At 32.8% G+C, this 26,161-nt stretch overlaps 1 protein-coding gene and 1 long non-coding RNA gene across 3 annotated transcripts in view; one reads left to right on the top strand and one right to left on the bottom strand.

Moving 5' to 3' along the window:
• Window positions 1-26,161, top strand: part of LOC141455859 (neurotrimin-like) — a 433,945-nt gene that overhangs the window by 338,458 nt on the left and 69,326 nt on the right. For both annotated transcript variants that reach the window (XM_074131299.1, XM_074131298.1), the window contains exon 5: window positions 4,347-4,468. In XM_074131299.1, the coding sequence (XP_073987400.1) occupies window positions 4,347-4,468 (122 nt within the window). The remainder of the gene's footprint in view (window positions 1-4,346; window positions 4,469-26,161) is intronic.
• LOC141455863 (uncharacterized) lies at window positions 14,790-25,234 on the bottom strand. The gene is made up of 4 exons (XR_012459495.1): window positions 24,702-25,234; window positions 22,901-23,260; window positions 22,649-22,792; window positions 14,790-15,049 (listed from the first exon to the last, which is right to left on the bottom strand). It is a non-coding gene; the product is annotated as an uncharacterized lncRNA (long non-coding RNA).

Raw genomic sequence — 26,161 nt, 5'->3', positions numbered from 1 at the left:
ATGATACACAAGGCGCTTATAAGATAGGTCCTGAACCTCTGAAAGGTGTCTCCATTAAGAAGACATAAAGAGCCCTCTTACTGAGATTGAAAAATCGAATTCAATTTAAAGTTCTGCGTCATCCTGTCAACACTTCTTTTAATACCACATAAATATCTTAATATGGCCTTCCTTATCGAACTATTCTCGCATTCAAGTGTTGACCTTAATGGTATATAAAATAGGTTTAAAGTGGAGTATATAGTGGGTTCATGTTAAAGTAAAAATATATTATTTGATGTACTGGGCTCTAGTAAATAATAAACTAGACTGTACAAGTAAAAGCGTTCTGTAGAGGAGCTTCATTAAAACTTGCCGGTATAAACCCCCCAACCCAGAGTGATGTGAGGGACACCCTGTGCAATATGTACTAGCTCCGCACCTACACCCTTCATCTTTCATTTCACCGCGCCCTCTTTTGTGATTCACGGTCATCCCAGTATGTGAGCCATACTGGACACGTACTACTCTCCTGTTCCCAGTTAGACATAACCCGATTATACACTCATTGCCAGTAGGTAATGAGCTGGCTATGCCATTCTCTCCTCTTGTCCAAAGTTGTGGGATTACATTAACAACCTGTCTTTGGCCCGCGCCCTTTGTGTTTCTCCTACCTTTATGACTCCTTACATTGTTGCTCAGACTTTTTTTTTTTGTTTTTCCTCACTTTTCTTTTGAAATTTTTCTTTTCTACTTTTCTTCCTCACTTCTTCGTATTTCTAGTTTTCCATCTCCAAAGTTAAGAATGAAGTCCAACTCATTAAAACTTTGTTTTAATAGAAAAGTAATGAGGCATTATCTCTCTCTCTCTCACCTTCCCCTCTCACCTACCCAACCCATGCTTTAGCTCGTTTTAAATACAAACGGTTCTTCAGAAAAACTCCTCCGGCACATTGAGTAAAGAGGTGATTAAAAACTGAAAAATAGGCCTGAAAACTTCTATTATTTTTTATCCCAAACTGTGCTTATTATTGTCCTTTACTGAACGAACTTATTTATTAGTGCAGTTTTCCTTTTTCGCCAATCAAGCGAGAAAAATATATTCTTAATCAACTGTGTAGAAGTGGAAAATTAAAAAATTAAATAAAGCGATGAGATAAATATTTATGTTTTTCTCTTAATAAATTGTTCACAGGTTTACTGCAATTTTTATTTATTTTTTAACTGTCCGACAAATAAAAATGAATTGTTCAACCACTTAAAGCAATGCAAAAAAAGGAGCAATAATTATGATCAGTACATTGTATCCAGTAAAGAAAATGATCTAATATTACTACAGAGAATCGCAACATTCCATACTTTAGGGGACTCTGAAAAATAACTAATGCTAAAGTCAAAATAAAATCCAACTAAAAAGTCACTTCGCCTTGTATTCGTCCATTTCTTTGCAATTCAGAATTCCATTTGGAACATCAAACCCACTGAAAGACAAAAGCAACATAAACGAACATTAGCGCCTTATTACCAGTAAGTGTTTCAAATTATAGAAATGAAGTATATTTTGTTGAATTTTTGTTTTAAAAAATCTTATTGTTTATTTAGGTAACATTTTGTAAAAACTTCAATGAATACCAAAACTGAATATCTATTGGAACATTTTCCAAACTTGTTAGTACTGTGTTGTAATGCGCTGTTAATTTTCAGCGACAAGAAAATGTGCCTACACAAATTGTTTACTTAGGAGATTCTAATTTCCGCCGAGTGATTAGTTTCTCGAATCAATATTTAAGGGTAGTAGCAAGTGGTAAATTGTAAGATTGAGGGCTAGGGAGGGTTATTTGATGGTGAGGAGTTAGGGTCTGCCAAGTCCCTTCCGTTTATGCCCTTTTAAAGAGTTCATAATTGCCTGTAAAGTAGGGCAAGAACCGGTAGTCTGTTAAAACTTATCTTTAAATGTAATATGGCACCTGTCACTTAAATGCAGGCGTACTCTGTAATATTTTCATAACGAAATATAATAATTTCCTATATATTAATTAATACTTTGATTAGTTCATAAGACCCTCTGCTGAACGTGTTTATCCAGTAAAAATAACTTTAGTACTGAAAAGATTGGTAGACTGAGGTGTAGCATTGAGATCATACCTTTTCTATTCGGGGCTATTTCTTTCTCTGAACGATGCCTGCCAAACATGCGCTTCATCGAATCCAATGCTTATTTTAAGCATTTAAACGGTTTAAGAGGATATATCAGTGAATCGCGGTTCCTCTGTGGCATATATATAAAGGATTCAGAGATTATGAATAATATTGGTGAATGCTATGTTACAACTGACTTCAAGTCTATTCTTCAGCCACCCAGCTACCTCTCTACAAGTCACAGCTCAATCCAGCTGCAAATATTTAATTAAATATTATAGTTCATCCCAGCTCTAAATATTTTTTCAACAACTCATCACAACAGTTATCATTGAAGAATAAATTACAAAAATATTGTTGACAGTTGACTGGAACAGTATAAAATAGCTATTTGAAACAGATCTTTATATTTTCAAAATGTATTCACAATAAAGTTCTTGAATGCATTCGCCATTACTTCATAAATTTTAAATTCTACAAAGTAATTCATAAATAAATTAATTACTTTTACCTGTGTATCTGGGATGTCCGCAAAGCCTGGCTACACATATAGATGTCGCTGTTGGCAGTTTTAATGTATTTATTAACAAAACTTCTCTCTCATGATTACTTTATAAGTTCATATTAAATAATACATAATACAATGTAGTAAATATTTTATCAAACCATCGTGCACTGTACACTTTCAAAAGAATCCCAGCACTATATGTCCTCCAGTAAAATATCTTCTAGTTTCGGAGAAAAACATTACTTTTGAATTTAGATAATGTTCCCTAAAAGAAACATTCAAATTAAAAGTGGATTTTTTTTAATTAAATATTATGTATAAAAATTAAATTCTACATGAAAATGTGCTCTCTATAAATTTATTATTACACTGAGATCAAATATAAAATCTCAGATACCTTGGAGTAATCGAAAAATGCACACTAATTTATTATAAAAAAAAGAAATATATTTACCTTAAACAAAAATCCTTTTTATCTAATCAGAGTTAATTTTAGAAAATTCAATTACAAAATCTTGTAACTAAGTTTGAACTGGCTCCTAAGAGTGTTAATTATGAACAATGCTTGATAATCCTGGAGTTCCTTTCTGCAAGCTGATAATCCTGCTATGCTCTCTTCTAATGTATAACTGGTTCTCACAGTTGAATGATCTCCTTCAAAGAAGAAAAAAAAACTTTGATAACACATTATTAGAGATTGATCTGAATTTAAGAAGCGAATTCCCATTGATTTAATCCAATTCAAAGATTATTTGAAGGCAGGGAACAGTTCATTATAAAACAAATTTTGTATTAGTCAGCTCTCCTCAATTCTGATATAAATTCAGTTAAAGCTTTTTTAGAAAGTATCAAATCAAAACTCTGGTTCACAAAAACAATAAGAAATATGTTTAGTTTGCAAACAGTATCTTAACAGAAGTATGTAACCATTTAATTCTGTCCTGTGTACATGTTAATTCCATTACTTTTGTCCACATGTACTAAACTAAATACATTTGTATAAGTACAGTACTCTGATTCAGTGAGTGTAATTATTCATATTAACAGTTTTACTTTAAAAGTACTTCGCACTTTATCTTCACAACTGTAATCATTGACAATATATTCATCATATGTATTATACATATTATTTTTATTTTATTTTATTTGATTACATTTATTTAAGACATGTTCTCTGTAGTCATCATTTATCTTTATTTATCCACTCATTTTGCTAGGGCGGTCTTCCCAAATGACAAATAAATTTTTATTTTTATATGGAAAAGGGAAACTTTGATTTGATACCAAAATTTGGTAGCTACCTTTTCAATTGTAGGTAAACAAGGAAAAGATAAAAACATTTAGCAAGACATCCCAGCTCCTCAAAAAAAAAAAAAAAAAAATACAAGTCTCGAAATCAACTTTTATTTTACAGGAGTAATGAAAAAGAGAGTTCTTGTTTCTCAAGGTAATTCCAAATAATTTAATAAAACATTGAAAATATTCAACACTTTCTTTAATCTTGGAAGTTTACTGTTTTTACTTTTATTCTTTCAGATAATTAATTCACTTTATTTAGTACCATTTTAATTAAATATTGAGGGGAGACGCACTCATTGTATTTAATTTATTCAAGAAAGAAAGTTTTAAATTAAATTTATTTTATTTTGGAGCAAAAAACATAACAGCAAGGCTGGTAGAACGTTATTAACGTTTCTAATGTTGTCCAATTTAATTTCAGTTCCGCCAACAATAATGGAATTATCTGGCGGAGGAACCGTGGAAGTTCGAAAAGGGACACCTGTCACATTAGAGTGTCGAGCCCAAGGAAATCCTACACCTTTCTACCAGTGGACTAGACGGGTAAGTAGAATTCATTGTGTTCTACCAGATATTTCTGAATTTGTATTATTTATATATAAAAAAAAGTTGGTGATAAGGGGGGAAATTATGAATAAATGAAGAGTGACCAGCCAGCATCCTTCATGTAAACTGCATTAAACGGGTGAATAATGTAGAGCTTAGCTCATCTTGAGACTTATGAAATTTTTTATTAGCTAATAATATAAATACATCAAACGTAAATATAATTTTTCTCAATTGCAAAAAATCATTACTATTTGGTAGACACAATTATTAAGAAAATCTAAATTTATTTCATTTTTGAAAATTGTTACCTTTGTAACAACAATTGAATAGCTTTGTTTTTTTTATTTTTTTTTATTTTAAAGTTTTTTAATGCTAAATTAGGCCATTTTGAAACATAAATCCTTTTTGTTTCTGAGTTCTGTAGACGCTTAGCCGAAATACAACAAAGAATAGCATAGACCTCAGAAAAAATGTTATTCATTCATCCAAATAGTGGTCAAGAACTATCTTTTCTTGATGTAGACCGGTGCTTCAGACCTTCCATCCATTTTGGAACTATCTACAGAACACTTGAATCAGGTACCCGATGCATCTATGGGTCTTTCTTTGAAAGTAACTTTACTACATAAGATTGATCATGCTGTGTACGACTCTAGTTGGCTGCCATTATATGTTCTTTTTTCTAAAAGTTTCCTAGAGATGGCCAATATCAGATGTTGGCGAACCTAAATTATATATACACGTATATAGATTTGTCACACCTACTAAGAGTGGAGAACTGACTATGGACTTTCCAAGACAGTGGTTGGCGTGTATATTTGAACCTACAATGTGCCCGCTAGCATTGAACATCCCCTTATCAGGTGACCTGCGGAACTTACCCCATTAAGACTCAACTAAACCGTCAGTTTAACTCAACATGATTTATAACCTCATCCTGGAAGAAATTCCATTGTCATAATCAACTTCTGGTTTTCAAATGTTTTGATGAGATCAATTTACTGCCAAGGACTTCTCCAAGAAAGCTCAATGATTTATCTGTGATTGAGTACAGTTCAATCCTGGAGTTCGCCCTGGAGTTAAACTAAATCTAAGTAGTTATAAAGTCATCACCTTCATCTGTATGTCCTGTGTATATACATATGTGCACTATTAGGGGCCCGTTTATACTGTTTTACTTCAAGTATTGCCGAAGAAATAGCTAACTTCTTTCTTTACTTGTAAGTTGTCTTGTACGGCGGATAGTTTTCACATTTAATTATAAATTTCTTACATTACATATTAAACAGAAATGTTTGGATACTTGGCTCAAGGAACTCTGTTTAGGCAAACACCTTGGTAGAAGAAGAAGAAGACATATTAAATAAATTCTAAGTCAAGATTAGGAGTCGACCTGCTATAAATCTTAGCTTTGCGTGCCTTGCTTGTATATCTCTCCGCTATTGGGGCGCCTACAAAATAGTAATTTCTATTTATACAGTAGAACACATTTGTTTTCTAGTGTTAATGATATGTAGATTAATTTCAAAATAACAGTTACGATTCTAAGAGTTCCAGATGAGCCTCTTGCCAAGTATATCATTAAGATATCACAACTGGTCAGCTGTAGGAATTCGAGTGTTGTTAAAATCAATGGGGGGGACTTCCATCTATGAAGGAAGAATGTAATGTTTGCTGAATTGTTTGTATTTAACTGCCCTAATTCAAGGAAAGGACAAGTTGATGTCAACAACTAGATGACGCTGCTGAATAATTTCAACTGTGAAAAAAAAATTGTTACATTGTTAATTGTTAGGTTATTCACTAAGTGAGTGGAATTTCTTGGATTTTAGGATCTTACGATAATGAAATGTTTTGCAGGATGTAAGAAACTAGATTGTTCAGAAAATAGAATTTTAAAGGTTAGTTACATAACAATATTTGTACGTAACTTAGGAAAGGGATTAATAATAAGAGTTGAGGTCAAATCTAGAAAATGTTTTTGGTTAAAGTCAAAGATGTTATTTCTGTTCTGTATCTTCTTTCAGAAGAATTGATTCTGAAAACGCTTGAATTCATGGAATAATTGAGGCGATTACTATATCATATTGTCCTTAAATAAACGCAGTGGAATTGAAGCAGAAATTGATCTGTGTTTGTACAGATTCTCCTTTTATTTCTAGCTCGCAATGTCAGAACAAAACTTTGGAAAGTAATCTTTTTCAAGAGAAGAGAGAGAATATTTTCAATCAGGTTCTGCTGACTTCCAATTTACCTTATCGGTTTTCTGGGTGTGTGTTTAAGCGCCACCTCCACCCACACATATATATACATTTCCTTCCTTAAGTGCTAAAGAAGGACGCGACAAATTTCTAAGCTAGGGAATTTATCTCATGTGAGGGAAGAGGTATGTGAGCGGTGCTTGGAGCATGAGGCCATATATAAAGACTAGGGATACGAGCCCTCCTCTAATCCCTCCATCCCTATCAGACCAACCTAGGCTCCTCCGATTTTTGCAGCGAGATACAGGAGTAAAGCAGCCATTATTTTTGGCTAGAATCATGGCGATTAAATAAAGCTATGAATGAACAAAATAAATTAGTCCACCGAACAACTACACACTTCAGTTAGTTATAGACTGTCCATTTTTTTTTTAGCTTAACTTTGTCTGTGTTTTGTGTGAATGTTTGTGAACAGCTTAACTGAAAAATACTTAGTAGAAATTGGACATTTTGAATCATTGTTACGATTAGACCCATGTAAATCGTTCGAAAAGAAAAAAAAGAAAAACTATTTCATCCAAGTTTTAAGTTTGAATGCTATAATGCTATGTTTTTACGTCATGCTTACCTGACACTCCGTGAAGACATATGGACGCATTCAACCCGCAAAAATAAATTCCCGAGCATTCTTTTTTAAATTTTATTTATTTCCGATGGAAAATCAAAATAGAAAAGCTATAAGATTGCTATTCTTCTTTTTAACCGGATTAAGAAAAAATAAAAACCAATTCATAATATAAACGAATTCAGAAAAGCCTTAAGCATTTCTTTAATTTTCGTATTAACATTTTTCTGGTTTTAGTACATTAAAAAGAGAGTTTTTAACAGGTTACTCGGTTAACTATTTAAAACGAAGTATACATTTGATGGGATCTCTTGAATCTTTAATTAGACCATTAACACCATGAAGAAATGTATAAATAATTCAGTTGAACTTGAAAGATTATTCGCTCTTCTTTGTCTAGTTTCTAAATCTAAATAGTGATGAAATAGGAACTAGAAAGGCGAAGGAATAAAGATAAAAAATATATAAAGAAAGGGTCTTATCAGAGAGTTTGGCACAAGTGTGTTATCAGCATTAGCTAGGCGAGAGCGTTCTGTGTATATAAAATAAGGTAGAAGAGATTGCGGTTAAAGAAAATCCAACAAGAGGGCGGCAAGAGAATGCGGTTGCTATCTGAATGGTGCACGTTTCACACCTAATCCTCTGGACGTACCTTAAAGAGCATTACAAGCGGTGGGAAGGGCGTAGACTAGCTGCAAACCCAGACAGAGATAACCCAGAGAACAAGAGCGCCCCTACTACTATTAACAACAATTAATTCAGTAGTCCTGATGCCTTCAAGTAGTATGAACTTCTAGTCTGTTACATCTGGTCTGTTTACTCCACACACACACACACACACATTCACACAGCTGGAGCATTTCACCATCTACTTTGCCAGTCAGCTGTTTGCAAATTACCACCGTCCTGACAGTGTCGTTTTCATCTCATTAAAGACACTTTCTCCTTCCATACTCAGCCCGAATGTCCAAACTACTTATCCTGCCGAGTAGTTTTAGGTTCTCTATACCTAGTTGACATTACTTTCCACTTCATACCCCACTTTCACAAAATACAATGGTCATTCTAGTAACCATTCTGTTGCACATGCCTTACGTTCAGCCATCTTTACTTCCTGCTTTCATGGAACCTAGCCAGAAACAATTGTGCAAAACTATTGCATTAACATAATCCAAAAACAGGTTAGGTCTTTCAGAATTGAACGGTAAACCTTATGTTTAAAGATATTAAATTTAACAGAAATAGTTTAAAAGATAAATGCTTATTCGCTTGACTACTCTGATCAGATGAATTTCCTTATTTGCGAGTTTAATTACTTGTAATATGTTTTAAGTTACTGTTTTAATAAGAATTCTAACGAATTTATTCAATTGAATATTCAGAATCAGTTTTGGTTCCAAATCTTCTAATTTTTCAATATTTGGGGCGCCCTACTGTACACATAAAATCGCTCCTCTACATCTTTAACATTGCAGGTTTTTTCTACTACCCAGAAACAGTTCTTCACTCTTAAGATGACGATACCTGCATCATTGCTCCAAATTCTGATCCTGTACTCGCGGCCAGCGCCCTAACCTAAATATGATTGCATTACAATTCTGTATGACTGGATTATTATTATTATTAGGTGGACAATCTTTAAAAAAAATCCATTCCACTAAAAGCCAAAATGTAACCTTCACCCTCCGACATTCCATCTCTCTCCAATCTTTTCCCATGGGAATATTTTACCGACTAAACCCAAGTAAAATGTTTTGGATTTTATCTTGACAAAGGACTCAGATAGTATCTGATATACACTTGATCCTAACTAGTATACAATTTTGTTTTTCTTATAAGTCAGTATGTTTTAGGATTTCCGAATTAAGTTCGCATTTCCATAACTGGGAAGTCCTCTCCCAGTTTCTCCTCCAGAAATCTTATTTCTAAGGCCTGTCAGCCTTTTAACCATTATCTTAGTTAGGCTTTAAGTTTCTCCATCTTCTTGTACTTATTTCTAGCTATTTTATTAGTATATCGACCATTATCTTGTATTTTGCTAGGATTATTAGTTGTATATAATCAAAACGTTTCTTCTGCAGCGGTCAAGGAGAATAATACTTGGAAGATAATAATAATCTGAGGTATAATGAGGATACGTTATCCTCATTCAAGCTTCCACATTCAGTGATACACAAGTAATTATTAGTAGAAGCCAGCGAATTTATCGGCGCGTTAAGAGTAACCTCGCATATTACATAAGAGGACTGAATAATTTTGTATAATTAATTACAGACTAATGAAAACAATCTCTGCTTTATAAGATAAAAATTCACGATATTATCGCGTTACTTTTTTTTAAAAAAAAAGAAGCTGTACCCCGTTTTATTCTTAATGTAAACATTGTTAAACATAATATGTAAAAAAAAAAGAAGAGAACTGAAGCTCAGATTTTATACAATTTTATGTATGTATTGGTTTATTCTAAAGTAAACATAACTTTTTCCCATCGCCTAGCGAACATTTCTAAAACATGTATGTATATGTACATACAATGTATGCATTTGAAAGATAGGGGGAGGAAAAAAAAGATACTGCCACAGCAGATTGTCCGCCTCACCGTGTATTACTCTACTCCTCATCAACTATCTCTGGTTCTCTTGATGATTTCATCAAATACTGGAATTGTAAACATTTATATTTATTTTCATTTTTTCGTTTTTATTTTTATTATTTTCTATCATTTTATTTAGTTCATTTCTGGATGGAATTTTTTTTTTTTGAAGATAAAAAAGTAAAGAACAAAATTAACCCCAAAAAAATCCATTGTAGGAAAACAGAAAATTCTAATTTATAATCTGATTTTTTTATTTGTATCACCCTTAACTTAAAAAAAAAAAAACATGGTAATTCTTGCCATCTGTTCTTGCAATGTTTTGTGGTTCTCAACTTATTGAAATCTGTAAACAAATTTACTGTAATGCTTTTGGAGTGTTAGAGAATGAAAAACACTTTTTAAAAGTATCAAAGTTATACTTAGTTGCTAACAGTAAAATGAAAAAACAAAAATTCCGAAAACAACCGGAAGTAACTAAATGAATGAATGAAATGATTACTAGCAGGAAATTCATACTCTGGATTCATGCTCAGTCGAGACTTGCTAAGTACAATGGCGATCTCCGGTTAGAGGAAAGGAAATCGGTGCTGACTAGTCGCGTTCTATCTGCCTGGTTGCGAGGAAGACCTTTCCAGAAGCAGCATTTTTTTTTTAGTCCCGAATTGTAGCAACTTCTTAGTACGATCTTCCATTCAAGTCCAGCTGTTGGACTCCACTTACTTGGACGCTGCTACTTCTCAAACGGGTTGACTCTGTTATTCGGTTGTACTGCCTTTAAGCGGCTCTAAACTATTTTTCACAAAAACCTACATCGATTTTCTCCTATCACCTTCTTTTATAGAATAATGCTGAATCATTGATGATTTTAGGCAATTAATGAAGAAAATAAATACTTAGCGGTTTGATGTTATAAAATATTAGCAAAATATCCCCATGAGGTGAAGTCAATATTTGGCGCTAAGCCTAAAACTTTACTATTTAGAAAAAAAAAACAAAACGGAACAGTATATCCTTAAAAACCTGCCAAAAAGCAGCTCAGTAATGCCACAACCATAGCTGTTTTATATACTTTAATTTCCTGTTAGCGAATAAAGTTTTGCCCCAGCTCTTGCCCCCAGATGTTTACAACTTTGAAGAAAAACTTCTCTCTCGGACATGTTGATTTTTTTTACAGTCAAGTTTGTTTTCGATCATGTTTGTACAATAAAGTTTCATATGGGAGTTATTAGATTGCTTCTCTTGGGTTAGTCTGTCAGCGTATTCGTATTTTGTTGTGCGACTTTGGCGAGCGTGCGCCTCTTTCATTTAACTTTATATAAAACTTTATTTTTATAAATTATTTGATTTGCGGATTCTTTTTTCTTTCCAGTGTTTTTTAAATTTTTGTTCTGTTCCATTTTAAAGCAGCTCACAGATAGAAATAGATAAATGTAACCATTAATTAATTTTGCTTTCCCAATTGATTGGATTTTGGGTGGGCAAATTCATTTTACTGGCATTTCAGATGACAAAATCATTCAAGAGTACCCATATATATTGTATTCGGCTGTAACCCAATGCTGTTGTTATGTAATTCTATTATATAACTATTTACTTATATAACTACAAATGCAACGAGTCAAGTTTTTAACAGGGTTTTTGTTTAGACTCAAATCTTCTCATAACTCACGAGTTTGGAGGGCATAGATTCACGATTACAAAAATATTCCTTCTGCACTGTTTGCAAATTGAGGAGATCATGTAGTGGGTGACGAAATGCTAAGACAAAAAATAACTTTACCTATCTTTGTTTTTCTAACTGAATTCCTAACAAAATAATAATATTTCTATAAATGGACTAGACCTGGAATATTACTGTAATTATATGGGTTTTGGTGACAAAATGTATCACTGATATATGTAAATATATTTTCAAATCGTCAAAAAAATAATACGATTATCGAAATTTTGGTGAAAATGCTCCTTTTTTTACTCCTCAATCGAACATCAGTGGAAATTCCAATTAGTTGATGTAATATACTTTTTTGAAGGCTTGCCTCTCTAGATATCAATTACTTTCTCAATCGGGTAAATTGGATTGACACTTCGTCAGGGATTTCGATGTCCCTTATGTCAATTTCTAGTCAAATCCACCTTCAATATTTTACATTGATCAGCGGAATTTTGGTTTAGCAACGCACATTTCTTCCTTAGATTTGACTTTATGGTTGCTCATACAGGAAAAACCAAAGTTCGCACTAATCACTGTATCTCCGAGACCTTGTTCGGATAGTTTGTTACCGACATACAGGAATGGTGTGTTGTGTGTCAAAGACTACAGAAATATTGAAATTACTAATTCTTCGTCATTTATTTTTTGAAATTCTTAAAAATTTAAATGCAATAAAAATTGTTTTTACAGACTGTTCAATTTTTATATTTTAATACGAAATAAATTAATGAAGAAAAGTAAATATTTAGAAAAAGTATAATAAATAAGAAGAATTTTGACGAAGAAACTATCAGGTTACCTCATTAAATTTATGAACTGCTGAATTCTAGTAGACAAACATGTGAGGCAATGTGTGAGGCAATGGGGTAACGTTTCCCTCGCAAATAACCTTCATTATTTACAGATTTAATGGCTTCCCCTTTCCTTTCGTTTTAATCCACCCGGTCAAATTATATGCCAAAATATAGTTAATAAGCAGTATAATGGCTGGAATTGGGACTGCTTTTAATGAACCTAGTTTATTATTAATTTTATTTCCTGTGTGGCCTTATTACTCGAACTTATATTTCTCATATGATTCACATCAATTCAACAATAGGTTTTATTTGTGAAAATAAACTAACTACTAGGAGGGGATTGAGCATAAAATGTCTAAATCAAAGCTTTTAATACTATAAAGATTATGAGTCTACCAAAAACCCATTACTGATTAAATTTCATTTAAAGTTTTCAGTATTGTGTCAGTGGGTGCTATTGTAAACGACCATCTTAGGTAGAACTTAGCTGGTCTTTAAGAACCCAACATGGTTCAGTGAAGTAGCTCTTCTCTGCTTGGCTGATTTCTCAAAAAGCTTAGCTTATTGTCCTGGTCCTCAGTCTGGTAGTCCGAAATATCAAATTTGAGCTACACACCGACAGGCTCTAATACATACAAATCCCTTTTTTTTTTTCTCTTGGTTAAGAGAAAGACAAAAGAAAAAGCACGCTTGTTCCAAAATACATAAGAAATATTTGATTTCACACTTAGCCGCTAATTCAGTGAAGTTTAATTAATACATTAAATATCTCATAGCACGTTTTGTAAGCTAACTCCTGCACTCGCATCACATTTCTTTCATAATTCAGGAACAGAAATGTGTACGTAATATTCTAGGGCCTAACACACTGATTCCTGACATTTATTATGTAAAGTGTTGGTTGCACTTAATGTAACTCATTATTTCTAATGTCATCTTTTAATTAACGCCTACATACTTGAACAGGAATTAATATAAGTAGGTTAATTCACGAATTGTGCTCAATCTATCTTGCCTGTTTACATCAGTTCTGTTATCAGTTTGTGCACTAAATAATTCGTTGAAAATTAACCGAAAATGCTTTATAAAACATTTCATATCGAAACTTTTTCTACAAGTTCAAAGAACTATTAAATATAATTTGGAGATCTTTAGTTTTGTTGAGAAAAATTTACCAACTAGTTGGTAACATACATTTTTGTTTTTATAGCTAGATTTTAAATTTGAATGTATGTTTCAAATTCCAAATAAATCTATGTTTTGATCGCAAGTAAGTGATTCTTTGATGAAACAAAAAATACTGAGATTTTGAAGAAGGGTTTAATTGATTTCTTGTCGGCCTCCTACTGGTAAACTCCGGCTGGAATGCTTCAGCAATGATTGGGAATTCTGGCAGCTGATCACTGTTGTATGGATGAGTAGGGTTATTTGAGACTCAAGCCGAAGCAATTGTAATCAGTTCTTTAGAACTGCAATAGCTCATCTCATTTAAAATAAAAATAATAAAAAATAGGATATTAGAGCTACCCGTTAATAAATTCTTGATAGTCAAAGTTATTGGCACTCCTGCAGAGCCTTTTTTACTGCACAAATCATAATTATTCAAGTTTATAATTTTATTTCCAATCCATGTACAACGCTTTTAATGCGATGAGTTTCATATAACCAAATGTAGGTAGATATGCCCAACGGGGAATAGTAGTCAACTGTGCTCAGTTTTAATTTGCCTAATTACGTAGAAAATGTTGCTTCTAACTGACATTCGAATGACTTTATTTGGTTGAGTGAAAGGTTATGATTGTCATGATTATTGTCAATTTTATTTACTCATTAACTGGCAATCTAATTTACTCCTTACAAATCTAATTATTTATCAAGTTTGTCGGACTTATGGAGCACATTTATGAGGTAACATGGCACTTTTTGAAGTACTTAATTAGTAAAGTGTCAATCAATGGCATTCTACATTTTTAAAGAAGAAAGAATTGAAATTTTGGTACATCAGTGTAATTACACTGATCCGTCAATTGACGGATTCATAATTTCTATGTGTACAAATTAGAAAATTATAAAGATGTTAATATTCAATTACATTTTTTCTTCAAAAATGTGTTAAAAAAGAACAATCAAATTTAATGAATAATTTTTTTGTAATACTCAACCCTTCGACCACCAAGCTTGTATAAAGCATAGCTTTTTATTGCTACGAGGTGTTTTCGAAACCTCTCAAATTTGGCGAATTAATTTTAATTTTTCTTTTTATTGTCCAGTTGATATGAGAATGTAAAAGATATTACAAATAAAAATAAGGCTCTAGATAGAAGAGCAGTTACAGGAGAAGCCCGCAATACTAAGTTGAATTGTTGTACTGAGTTCGATTCCCGATTTAGGCATTGCATTTTATTTAATGATTACGAGTAATATGAGAACTGTATAGCTGAATACGTTTGATAGTATCCTCTTTTTAAGACACCTCATTCGGTAATTAGACGTAAAATGGAAGTTCTAGGCATTACTTCAACAAAATGTTTTAAAACAAGTTTTAAAGTCTGACATTAGAATTTAAAAACCCCTTTTTATTCGATTCAATAGCTGCCTCAGTTCTTTTGTATTGTCCAGACCGTTAGGCTCCACAATATGTTGCCCTGGAAGAAAAAGTGCAGATTAAATTCTTGAAGCTGTAGATGCTCTTTTCTTTGCATACTCTAGATGTGTATTTAAGAATTGAAAACTCCACTTAAAAGTAAAAATCTTTAAGTGGTGAATTCCTTTTCACCCGTCTGACAGAAATAGACGCTTACGTTGTTTTGCGGAAGAATATGCCTCTTCCTAAAGTTGTAAATAAGGATTGACAGAAAACACAGTTCGCTTTCAATTTCATTCGTTCTAATGTTTTTCCTTTTCTTTATCTTTCTATTTAATTTAAATTTTTTGAAGAAATAAAAAACATGGTGATTAACATACGCCTTACTCCAACCAGACTACTCACTTTCTAGTAGAGGGCACTGCTAAAAAGCATAAACTAAATCCCTCTCATAGCTTTCTATTCTATTGTACTCCACCGCACTCCTTACTGCCTCCATTTCTTTCCTTTTTTTTTTGTGCACATCAAATGATGTGTGTGAGTGTGTTTGGGGGCGGTTAATGTGTATGATGTGCTGCGACCGCCTTCTGAACCTTCGTTCTCTGGCTTCTGTTTCATTAACTAACACGGACAGCGTATTCAGAGGCTGCTGCCGAGCTCAGCACAGAGTTCGCTCAGTTATAATTGCTTTTTTTAATTAACTATGGCTCCCCTCCTGTTTCCCTTACTTTTACGTTGCCTCTTTTAAAAGCCTGTTTTATTTTATCTAGGTTACTACATTACAATAAAAATCTGTTACTTTTTTTTTACCCACGTTTTTCCTTGATCTTTAATTTCCTGGAAATATTATATTTTTCTCTAACTTACCACTATTATAGGTATATGTTTATTTTGTAAATTACATTTCATATAATTTTGTTTTCGTTTTATTAATGTACCAATTTACTAAATACTGATAAAGTGCCGTGTGTACAGACAGATCCAGTCTTTCATTATGGATAGTTTCTACTTAATGTGACTGATTTAGTATTAAATCAGATGGTCCAGTAATGCTTTAGCAAAGGATAAACCTACTGGAAATTAAACTAGACAAGTAAACTTTTAACCTGTGCTAAAACAAGATTGTAATCCGACTTGTTCTGTTGCATTAAACTTAAATGTACATAGTTCATGATCTTCAGTTTGTAGCTAAATTATAACTTTTTTAAAATGCCCTAATTTTATTTTTTATATTGACAAAAATGTTCTTAAATTTTTAAAGATGTTTGTTAAATAACCAAGATGTAGACAATGTTCTCCAATGGATCCCCGGTGCATAGAAGAGTCACTGGAAACATTAAATCGAGTTGTTGCTTAAAAAATAAAAAGGATCAAATGTCTTTGTACAATTAATCTCGGCTAGAGAAGGGACTGAAAAAAAATGTAGTAGCTGAAAATGCAGACGTGACTTAAAAGTACAACTAACAATTAGGAATCGAGGGAAGCGAAAGCACATACTTAACTTTTAACATTTTCTATGTAAAAAAAAAAACAAAAGAATCTACATACATGATTTAAACTGGGGATATCCCATTCACAACAACAAACTTCATAACCACTTCAGCCACACCAAGTAAAATGTCTGAAAATAGAAAAAGCTGCTTCCGAGCTGAACGAAAAGTGACGGAAATTTTTCAAACTTTAAGCCCGTTAGTTATATAAGATTTCAGGTTACTTACTGCAAAACAACTCCATCGAATCGGAGTCAAATATAGCCCGCACATATATCATATGCTGATCACCTCAGTTTCTGCGTGTCAATGAAAGATATAAGAGAATATTTAGTCAAGAAATAAATACTGGTAAGCAAAATTAATTATTTTATTGGGCAGAATTAGCTGAATTAAAGAATTTGCCAAAAATCGGCACATTTTGTCTTTATTTACAAGTTGTTAACTTAGTAAAAAAAGTCTTCTTACTGAGTTTATGACAATTATAGTAATTTTCCTGGAAGGAATCTAATGTTCTGACCCGGATATTCATACAGAACAATTACGGCAGGACATGCAGATGAAATTCACTTATTTCAATTTGGTTACACCGGAGGATAGTGGCGAAGTATGAGTCTATTGAATTCGTTTGCATCCTAGCATAATTATATGGCGATATTCGGTGCTGCGTACTTCATTTCTATGCGTACAGATGTTTGAAATTTTCTCTTATTTCATATATAAGAGAGTGATACTATGAGCATTGTAGAGAAATGTTCTATTGTGCTGAGCAGATGTAGATAGATTGTGGTGAATGAAATTTCCACGCATTAATAAGTTTGAATACGTGAAAATCCCTGCTTTGAAATTCGCCTATTATAATGGAATAATTTCTCTGCTATAGAAGAGCATGCTGCATAAATCTAAATGACGTAACAAGTGTAAACAGATAGTTACATAAGATGTATTCAATGCAATCAATGCTTTTCACTTAAGGGTATTTAAATAAAGGCTGATACCTTACAGAGAGAACTGTCTACCCAAGTAAAATGTTAGGAAAAGAAGAATCAATTTATTTAAATCAATTCGTTGTAAAACACAATTCTAACTCCTAATATCTATTGAATGGCATGCTTACTTTTACGGTAAATGTCTGAGGACAAAAATACTTGGTTTGGAAATGTACCCCTTTTAGCACAATGCTCAAGATTCTAATTTATACATTTCTTTTGGGGTTAGTTTTTAAATACAAAATTTGTTATATTGTAACTTATGGACTGCGCATTACGTTGAAGTGATCCTTCAGGTAGAGCCCATTCCCTATCGGTATTTAGAATGCCATAAAATAAATTTAACTAGACACATGTACGTAAAAAATAATTGTTTTGGAGAAAATCTCAAAGAAGTGAAAAATCTATTCAGTAAAATAGTGCTCAAGATAGGAGAGTTTTTATCGCTAAGGTCGTTAGGTTCACTGGAGAAATCTTATTTAAATATTATAACGTTTCATTTAATTTGCAATTTTTGGTTTTTGAAATATTCTGTAACAACCCATAAAGAATAAAGGATTTTCTTAACAACATTTTTCTGATTCGAAACGCATTTTTCCTGTGACAACTCCATTACGAAAATTATTGAACATGATCTCAATATTTTCTTTGAATAAATATGTCAAAATCTTTGAGATGTTGCTTCAAGTATTTCCTTGTTTCTTTTTTGGAGATAATTTATAAAGGTTTCCAGGCTACCTTGCTAAATCCAGATCTATTACCTATCTCAGTGAATCTATAATTCTGAAGTTAACAAACATTTAGTAAAGTTCCGATGGTGAAAGAAACATTTGTCAATTATTTAGAAATATTACGGTACTGTCAGTTTCAACTGGGCAGCGTTGGGGGCAATATAAGGGCGTTCTTTTTATTCGCATCTAAATTTAGATGTTTTGGCAGGCAGCACCGCAATATTTGTATATTTAAATATGTAATGGTGACCTCAATACTAATTCAAACCATATATGTACTCTGACCACAAACAGAAACACTGATTACTACATAATATGTAATATTTTCCTCTTTGATTTTAAATGCAATAATATAATATAAAGAAATTAAGAACATTTTACTCACACTTCCAATATTTCGTGGACTTCATGCCCAGGAGAAATTTGCAACTAATTTTTATTGAATTTTATTCAATATTAGCTAGGAAACAGTTGCAGAATTATGTACGATAAAGAAGAAAAAGTTTACACACCAAGCTACAAGAATGCACTAGCTGGAGAAGTTGCTGTTAAAGTTAACGAAGTCAATTTGAATAGAGTTCCTAAACATAAAGGAGATTTCGAACGATAAGAAAGAATTGCGCGTAGTTTACCCAAAAGAAAGCATTTATGACTTCTGCCGCTTAGTTTAGATTTTGAAGATAAGTTCTGTTGTCGGCTTTTCGAAAGGAGTCTTTAATAGTAGTTTAGTTTACTTCTTGGAACTGTTTTTATTTCTAGTTAATGTGACGTTTATTTTCGGTTTAGATTGAGACTAGATGCTTTACTTTGTTGATGCGATGTAAACCATTTGTACAATGTAGCTTTCGTACAGCCAAAAACACCAAGGTTGATGTTACCACGAACTGGTTTCAGCAGATGCTTTGCTTTTATTCTTACTTGTGAGGAAGGACCAGTGAGATTGCAGGCCGAAAACATTAAATTAATGGTAGTGTGTTTGTGCTTTCAATGCAGAAAATTCCTCGACTGTTTACGAGAGAATTTCTCAATATAGTAGTTCTTTTTTATAATCGTGGTAGCAAATTAGATCGGTGAAAGAAGGTGTTCTAAAAGTTGAGGATTACAATAGAGGTTAATATAAAAGAAAGAGCGTTTTCACTCTCTAACGAGAATTCAGAAATTTTGTTAAAATATAGTTGCAAAAATGTAGAAAGAGAACTGACGAAAAGAATTTATAGTATTGCAACATTGGATGAGCAAGTTGAACAATAATTTCTTCTCAGAAATATGGGAAATTCAAAAGATTCTGATCTCTATTTAGAATACCAAGTTGATAGAAAATCAGTAAAGCTGTTTTAAATAAAATCTCTTCTCTTTAAATAAAATAAAAAAACTATAACAAAATATTTCCTCTCACAGAGAAACTTCTAAGAATTTTCTGTTTCTCCAAATAATTTAAACAACTCGTTAGTTTTAAAGGCGTTACAATTTCTCATTTAGAAACATTAAGAGACCGGGTACCCAGACCAGGAAACTAGGGCACCCGTGTGGTTTAAGAAGTGAGAACATTCACCAGCGTACAATAGCGGTTAATGAAGGTTGCTCAGCTTTGTAACTTAGTGACAGCGGTAATCGTCATGCTTCAACTATGTAGGTACATATAAAAGCTTGGCTTACAAACGCTTTTCCATTTTAACTTACATGTCACCTGATTTTATCATCATTATACCATGTACAGTTTACATAACATCATATTCCATGTATACATATTCTGAGAAGACTTGGTAAACTTCTTTCTGATTAACTTTGCCTCAAAATGATAATAAAACAGTAGCAAAGAAAAAAAAAGGAGTAAATACCCTCCAAAATTTTACAATATCGCCGCCAGGTTCTGGGTATGTTGCAGCCTGAAAAATCAGCAGATATAGCACACCTTCATGACGAAACGTTTGGAAAATAAAATACTAGTTTTTCAAAGGGACGCGGCCTTTTGGGGCAAGAGCCAAAAGCCTCCCAGAAGCAGAGACGTTAGAACTAGGCCCGGTAGAACCGTGGGGCTTTGCTCCTTATCTTCCTTGGCTGATAAACCCCATAAGCGTACGCATAGATCTGTCAGTTCAAAAAAAGAGTGAGACACCTCCCTTTGTCTACAGGCAGAAACTGTTAGAAATATTAAACCACTATATGAATCACCGCCCCATTTTTACAGATGGCTCAAAAACTTACAGCGGTGTAGGATGTGCTGTTTACACGGAAGGAATCACCAAGACTTGGACACTCCTGAACTACGCTGCAGTATATATAGCAGAAATGTTCGCTATCTGGCAGGCCTTAAAACTAATCCCGGCAAAAAACTATAAAAGGGCACTAGTGCTAACCTATTCTTTAAGTGCATTACAGGCTCTCCGGAACAATCTTGACTGACCCAATGTTTATGAAGATTTTTGAAATACTGCTGAAGTTAACTGCACTGGTAGCCTTTGTATGGGTGCCAGGCCACATAGGCATTTCCGACAACGAGGTGGCTGATAGAGCGGCCAAAAGTGCAGCCTCCGGAAATATGAATATGGTCATTCCAGTGTGCCCTAATGATTTGAAAATATTAATGAAAGAAATCATGATAAGCAAATGGCAGAATCTATGGAACCTTACGAACGATAAATTGAAAGATGTGAAGCCTTACCTACGAACTAGGCCAGTCGAGAAACTCCCGCGGCGAAAGTCAATCATACTAACGAGGCTCAAGATCGGTCACACTCGTCTAACACATGGTTATCTACTAGTTGGTGGAAGAAGGCCTAGATGCCTTTTTTTGAAGGGAGAGGCTAACTGTGACCCTCATCCTTGAAGAGTGCCAGGCTCTGCAACCAGAAAGGTATCGAGTAGGCCTACCACGCGCAATTTTGAAAGAGGATTCTGTACATACTATTTGCTTTTTTAAAATATTAGGTTAAGTTAGGTTTAACTTTATTATTAAAATATCATTAATAAATTACCATCTTTATACTAAAGAAGTGAAATAAACAGTCATCCAAGAACAAACACAACATTTATCAGAAATCACGATCTCAGGAAACAATAAATACTTGAACACTAATTGGTTAACTAACCCATTTCAAGAAAAATAAATAATGGAGCGAAAAATAAATTCATTGGAAAATATGCTTACATGAGTTTAAATTTCGTTTAAAGTTAATATAGTATATAATTTTACTCTACTTTATGTATTCACTTATACATAAAGTTGTGGAAGTCCTGCAGGAAGGGCTCTGCAACAATGCTGGATAAAGCACAGCTCCTTCTGAAAATAAACCTTCATACTTGCACACTAAGGTATGCCATTGGCGTACACACGATTGTAGTATCATACTGTAACTAAGTTCCCTTAACTGGGGCCCCCTATCTCCATCTATTTTGGAGATTCAACACAACCTTGTTCACATGTGAATAAATTTACAATTTACCCACAAGTGGGAGTAACTGCTAACTTCTTTTCATAGTGCTTTCTATATGCAAAACAGCACGACACTACTTACGACGCTCAAACTCAACTATAAACGCGCACAATATATATATATATATATATGTTTAGTATAAAACAGGTAAACCTGAATGCCATTCAAACTTTGTATTGTCACGGTTTATATTGTGTACTTTGTTGGGTGACACCTTTTCTAATAACTAAACCTTTAATATTTGGCAAATAAAATTAAAGTCTGTTGTGGTTTTTGTTTCAAATAAGAACTTACTTTAAAGAATTGCTTTACTCCAAATATTTTTTATCATACCTTAAAGCTGCTAGGGGAGACAGGTGTACAATGTGTAAACAAACTGATTGCATTGTGTGCTGGTAACATTATGTACATTGGAGAGAGGCCCAGAGAGTTAAGCAACTCCTTTGTTAAACAAAAGAGGTAATAGGTTTACAAAGTACTGTTTGAGCAGTCAAAGTTTCAGTGGCCTGTAGCTGACTTATCAATTAATTTTTATATTTGGTTGAAATTCACGATATTTGGCACGTTAATTAGGTTCCTGTGAACAAAAAAATTTCATATTTTTAAAACTCCCTTAAGCTGCCAAAATCAGTAAACAACTTCTCTGTTTAAAGACCGAGACTGAAACATAACAGCCTAATTGCATGCGCTTCAGAAATTGTATATTTATCTTATGTTACCGTTGTTACATGTACAAGTGAAAGAATTATTAAAGATGTAGTTAGTTGGTGTTAGATAAACAGGATATTCCTAAGAAAAAGGGAGAAACCTTACAAAAAATAAATCAATAACTGGCTAATTCAAAGTAAGTGTGGGATGTATGAATTTGTTTAAACGTTGCACAACTTATCTTAATAGATATTCGGAGATTTATTCTTGGGCTGTATTTCGATTTGTTCTTTTCCAACTGTAAAATTGTAATATTTCTAGGGAGTTTTTTTTGAAGCAAAAGGAGGCTTTTGACTTCTGTTACGTACCTATGCTTTTGGTGGACAAACTGGTCGCTTATTCCGTAACAAGTTTTAGTGTTTTTTTTTAGGTAAGCTCTTGGTAAATTCTTTCCACATTCCTTGACTCCAAACTAGGATAACTGTATTGTCAGGGCGCTCATTGGGACTCGCCTTAATCATAATTAATCAATTGATGAATTGCATTGATTTATCTATGGATAAAATGCTTTAATGGCACACTAATTTCAAGATAGAATCGCAAACTCAAGGGTTCCATACCTTCTTATAGATTTCGAACTGGATGTGATTTCCATTCCCAGAACGTTTGGTCTATTGGTTTCATTGTTGCTCAGTCATCCATATATTCACCAACTGGCTTGATCTTTGTTTCTAGAAAGAGAGGATTAATTGCTCATCGCTTTCTTATTAACCCTCATAGAGAATTAGGTTTCCAAGCTGTATTTTTAATCATCCCATTTCTAAAGAAGTTCTTGAAGGGTAAAGGATCATTCTCTTCTGCTAATTCACCTTTACCTTCTAATAGGTTCCCTTTACTCCTCCTTGAGAGTGTAGACTTGTTTAAAAATATCTTATTAAGGACATTTAGAAGCACTGTACCCTACTGTCTTCATTAATTATCTTAGACAGAAAACAAAGAGAAGTATTCCGTTACTAATTAAATAAAAATTAATGAAAATAATAAAAAATTAATTATTTTAATTTAAAATTACAAAATATTCTTCATTAAGTAGTAGAAGAAATAATGAAGGTAAGAGAAAGTAGAAAAGACTTTAATCAAATCGGCCCCGTGTGTTTATTTAATTACAGGGCCAAGCTTGCTTGATTACTCACCGATCGTTACTAAACGAATTCTTGTTTTAATTGCATGTTTAATTGTTGTGGCAGTTGATGACCAAATTCGTTATTGCGCACATTTGTGGCGGCCGCGTTTTCAAATGAAAATATTTAATTATAAATCTGATAATTAAATAATTGATAATGTTCCTTAAGCAAAATTATTTAATAACTAATTTTTTTATTTTTTATTATATAACATACATTATTTTAAATTTAATTCACAAGTATTTGGTACATTACTTTCAGTCTATGATTCACACAGTACTGCGGAATAGCTTAGTCAATATCATCTTTTAAAAAAATTGTTTCGTCATCATAAAGACCTATAATAATGCAAAACTCAAAGCAATTTTTTGTTTTATCGTACAAAGACCTGTTCTAAAAGTGATTTTGGCATTTTATGATTGTTCATAGTGCTTAAATAGGAAACTTTCCAAGCACCAATTAAGTAATAATACACCTTCTCTTTTAAATATAAACAGAAGACACAAAATAAAGATATTACAACATAGTTTAGACTATACCTCTCTAAATACTAAAGAATGATTGACTTAAGAAGGTACAATATTTAACAATAATTTACTTGCTACAAAAATATACAGAAAATTTAAAGAAAAGAAGGAAATGTTGTGGCATTGGAGCATATAAGCGGTACTATGTTAAGTGGGACAATGTTGTTACAGCTATGCCAACGACGAAAGCACAGTATCCTGAGGTTTTACGTGGAAAATGAATGAGTTACGATTTAGATAGTGATACAATTTGACTAATCTTACCCTAAAACCATTGGTCCCTTCCTTCTGGTTTGTTTTGATAAAAGGTAGGAACCAAATTGCGTAAAAGACTTTTCATTAAAGAAGTTAGCATTAAAAATAACATCAATACTAAACAATTTTGATCAAATTATCTGTATGGTTGTTTCTAGTTCAGAGAGTATACTCGTACATTGGATAATGGATATAAGTGGGAGATGTTTACTGGATTTTGGTGGTTGACATTGCTCAAGTCCTTTCTAAATAGTTTTGCTAAATAGTTGATCTCGGCTAGGGAGTAGGGAATAAGGTTTGAACTAGATTTGTCGCCTGGGGATGGATGATCATGAGAGAAGGGCCTAGTTATGCTTCACTGCACATTCTAGCTCTAAAATAGTACATAACTATTCCTGAGATCTCTGATTCGAATTAATTGAATGATTTTACAAGCCTGAATGGAAGGAAACTACCTAGTTTGCGGCTACTAATCTCCAGACAGCCGGTTACATTTCAATCTTCTTGGTCCCTTTAACTTTAATTCCTTTTTATCTTTTTAAACATAACTATAATATAAAGCAAAACTTGTTTTTACTAATCTCTTCTTTGCAAATCTTTTTGAAGAGTGATGGGTGAAGACAAATGACGTTGAAGATAGATGAAGTTCACTTGCGTCAATCCTCTTGATCATCTCACTTTGAGGGCAAGCGTTGCTATCTTCTAAGTCCAACAATCCCCTTCTTCTTGTCATCTTATCATCAATAGAAAGTGATTGTCCTTAGCTTGAGTCTTACCTAACCTAACAATATTGGGTCTCGGTATGTTAAATTCAAGCTTTAACACATTACTAGTATTATTTTTGCGAACACCACTAAAAACTGAACAAATTCTCGCCAGGAAGTTTGAATTCCTGCCCACGCGATTTTTTTAAAAATATGAAATTCTAACGAAACATTACATCCTCGTTAATATTTAAAAAAAATATTAGATTCTAAATTTCAATGTAACAGCAGTCAACAAGAGAATGTAACCACGGTAACTACATACATAATAAAACCTTATTGGTCGCGGCTACTAAAGTTGCACAGACATATGTAAATCAAATTTAAAATTTCTGTCATTTTATCTTTTTAATTTGATGTTGCATTATTCCTGCTCTTGGCGTTCAACCTCTTACTTTTACGATGTTCATGCCTTGTTCTTTGGCCTATACTGAGCTACCACATTATATCCCAAATGATCCAAGAAGAAATATTTTAAAGTTATATGAGGACCTTGATTAGTTACGAAAGCTTATCTCGCCAAAGTTTGTTGTTAAGGAATTTATCTTGAATAAGCATTTTCAACTGTCATTTTATTGATTATTATTTTGAAATTAGAAAAGTTTTTTTTCCTCCTGATCAAGTGAAAATATACTGCAAACTTAAAGGTGAATTAGAGCAACATTTGACGCTCATTTAATTTATTGAGCACTAATAGCGATGGTAGAGGCAATTATTTGTAAGTACTTTGATGAGATATGGTTACTACAAATTTTGATAATTAACTCTAAAGGAGTCAATAATATGTATACCTTTATCTTAACATCAGCTTAACTTTAGATCTGAGTAAGAGAATGCCAGTGGCCAATAAATTTCATCAGAGCAGAGCGAAATCATTTGAAATTCTTATTTTCTATTAATCTTGAAATTCTTATTTTAACTGAGACTTGTTTTTATTATTTTCAATTAAATTATGACTTCAAATGCAACCATCCATATCATAACGGTCCATCAGTTGACAATATCTTGATGACAATAACATTTAATAAACCCGAAATTATTATTAAATTTTAAATTTCTCTCTTGATGTCTGTTTAGTCCAAAGTTATTCTATTTACTTGGGTGATTTTATTGTTCTCCCCAATATTAAACTTAAATTAAATATATAACAT

This window comes from Rhodnius prolixus, unplaced genomic scaffold (assembly GCF_049639745.1).
Source record: "Rhodnius prolixus isolate KJV_2025 unplaced genomic scaffold, Rpr scaffold_4, whole genome shotgun sequence".
Classification (NCBI taxonomy): Eukaryota; Metazoa; Arthropoda; class Insecta; order Hemiptera; family Reduviidae; genus Rhodnius; species Rhodnius prolixus.
The sequence above is the reverse complement of the archived record's forward strand: the minus strand, read 5'-3'. Positions and strand labels throughout refer to the sequence as shown.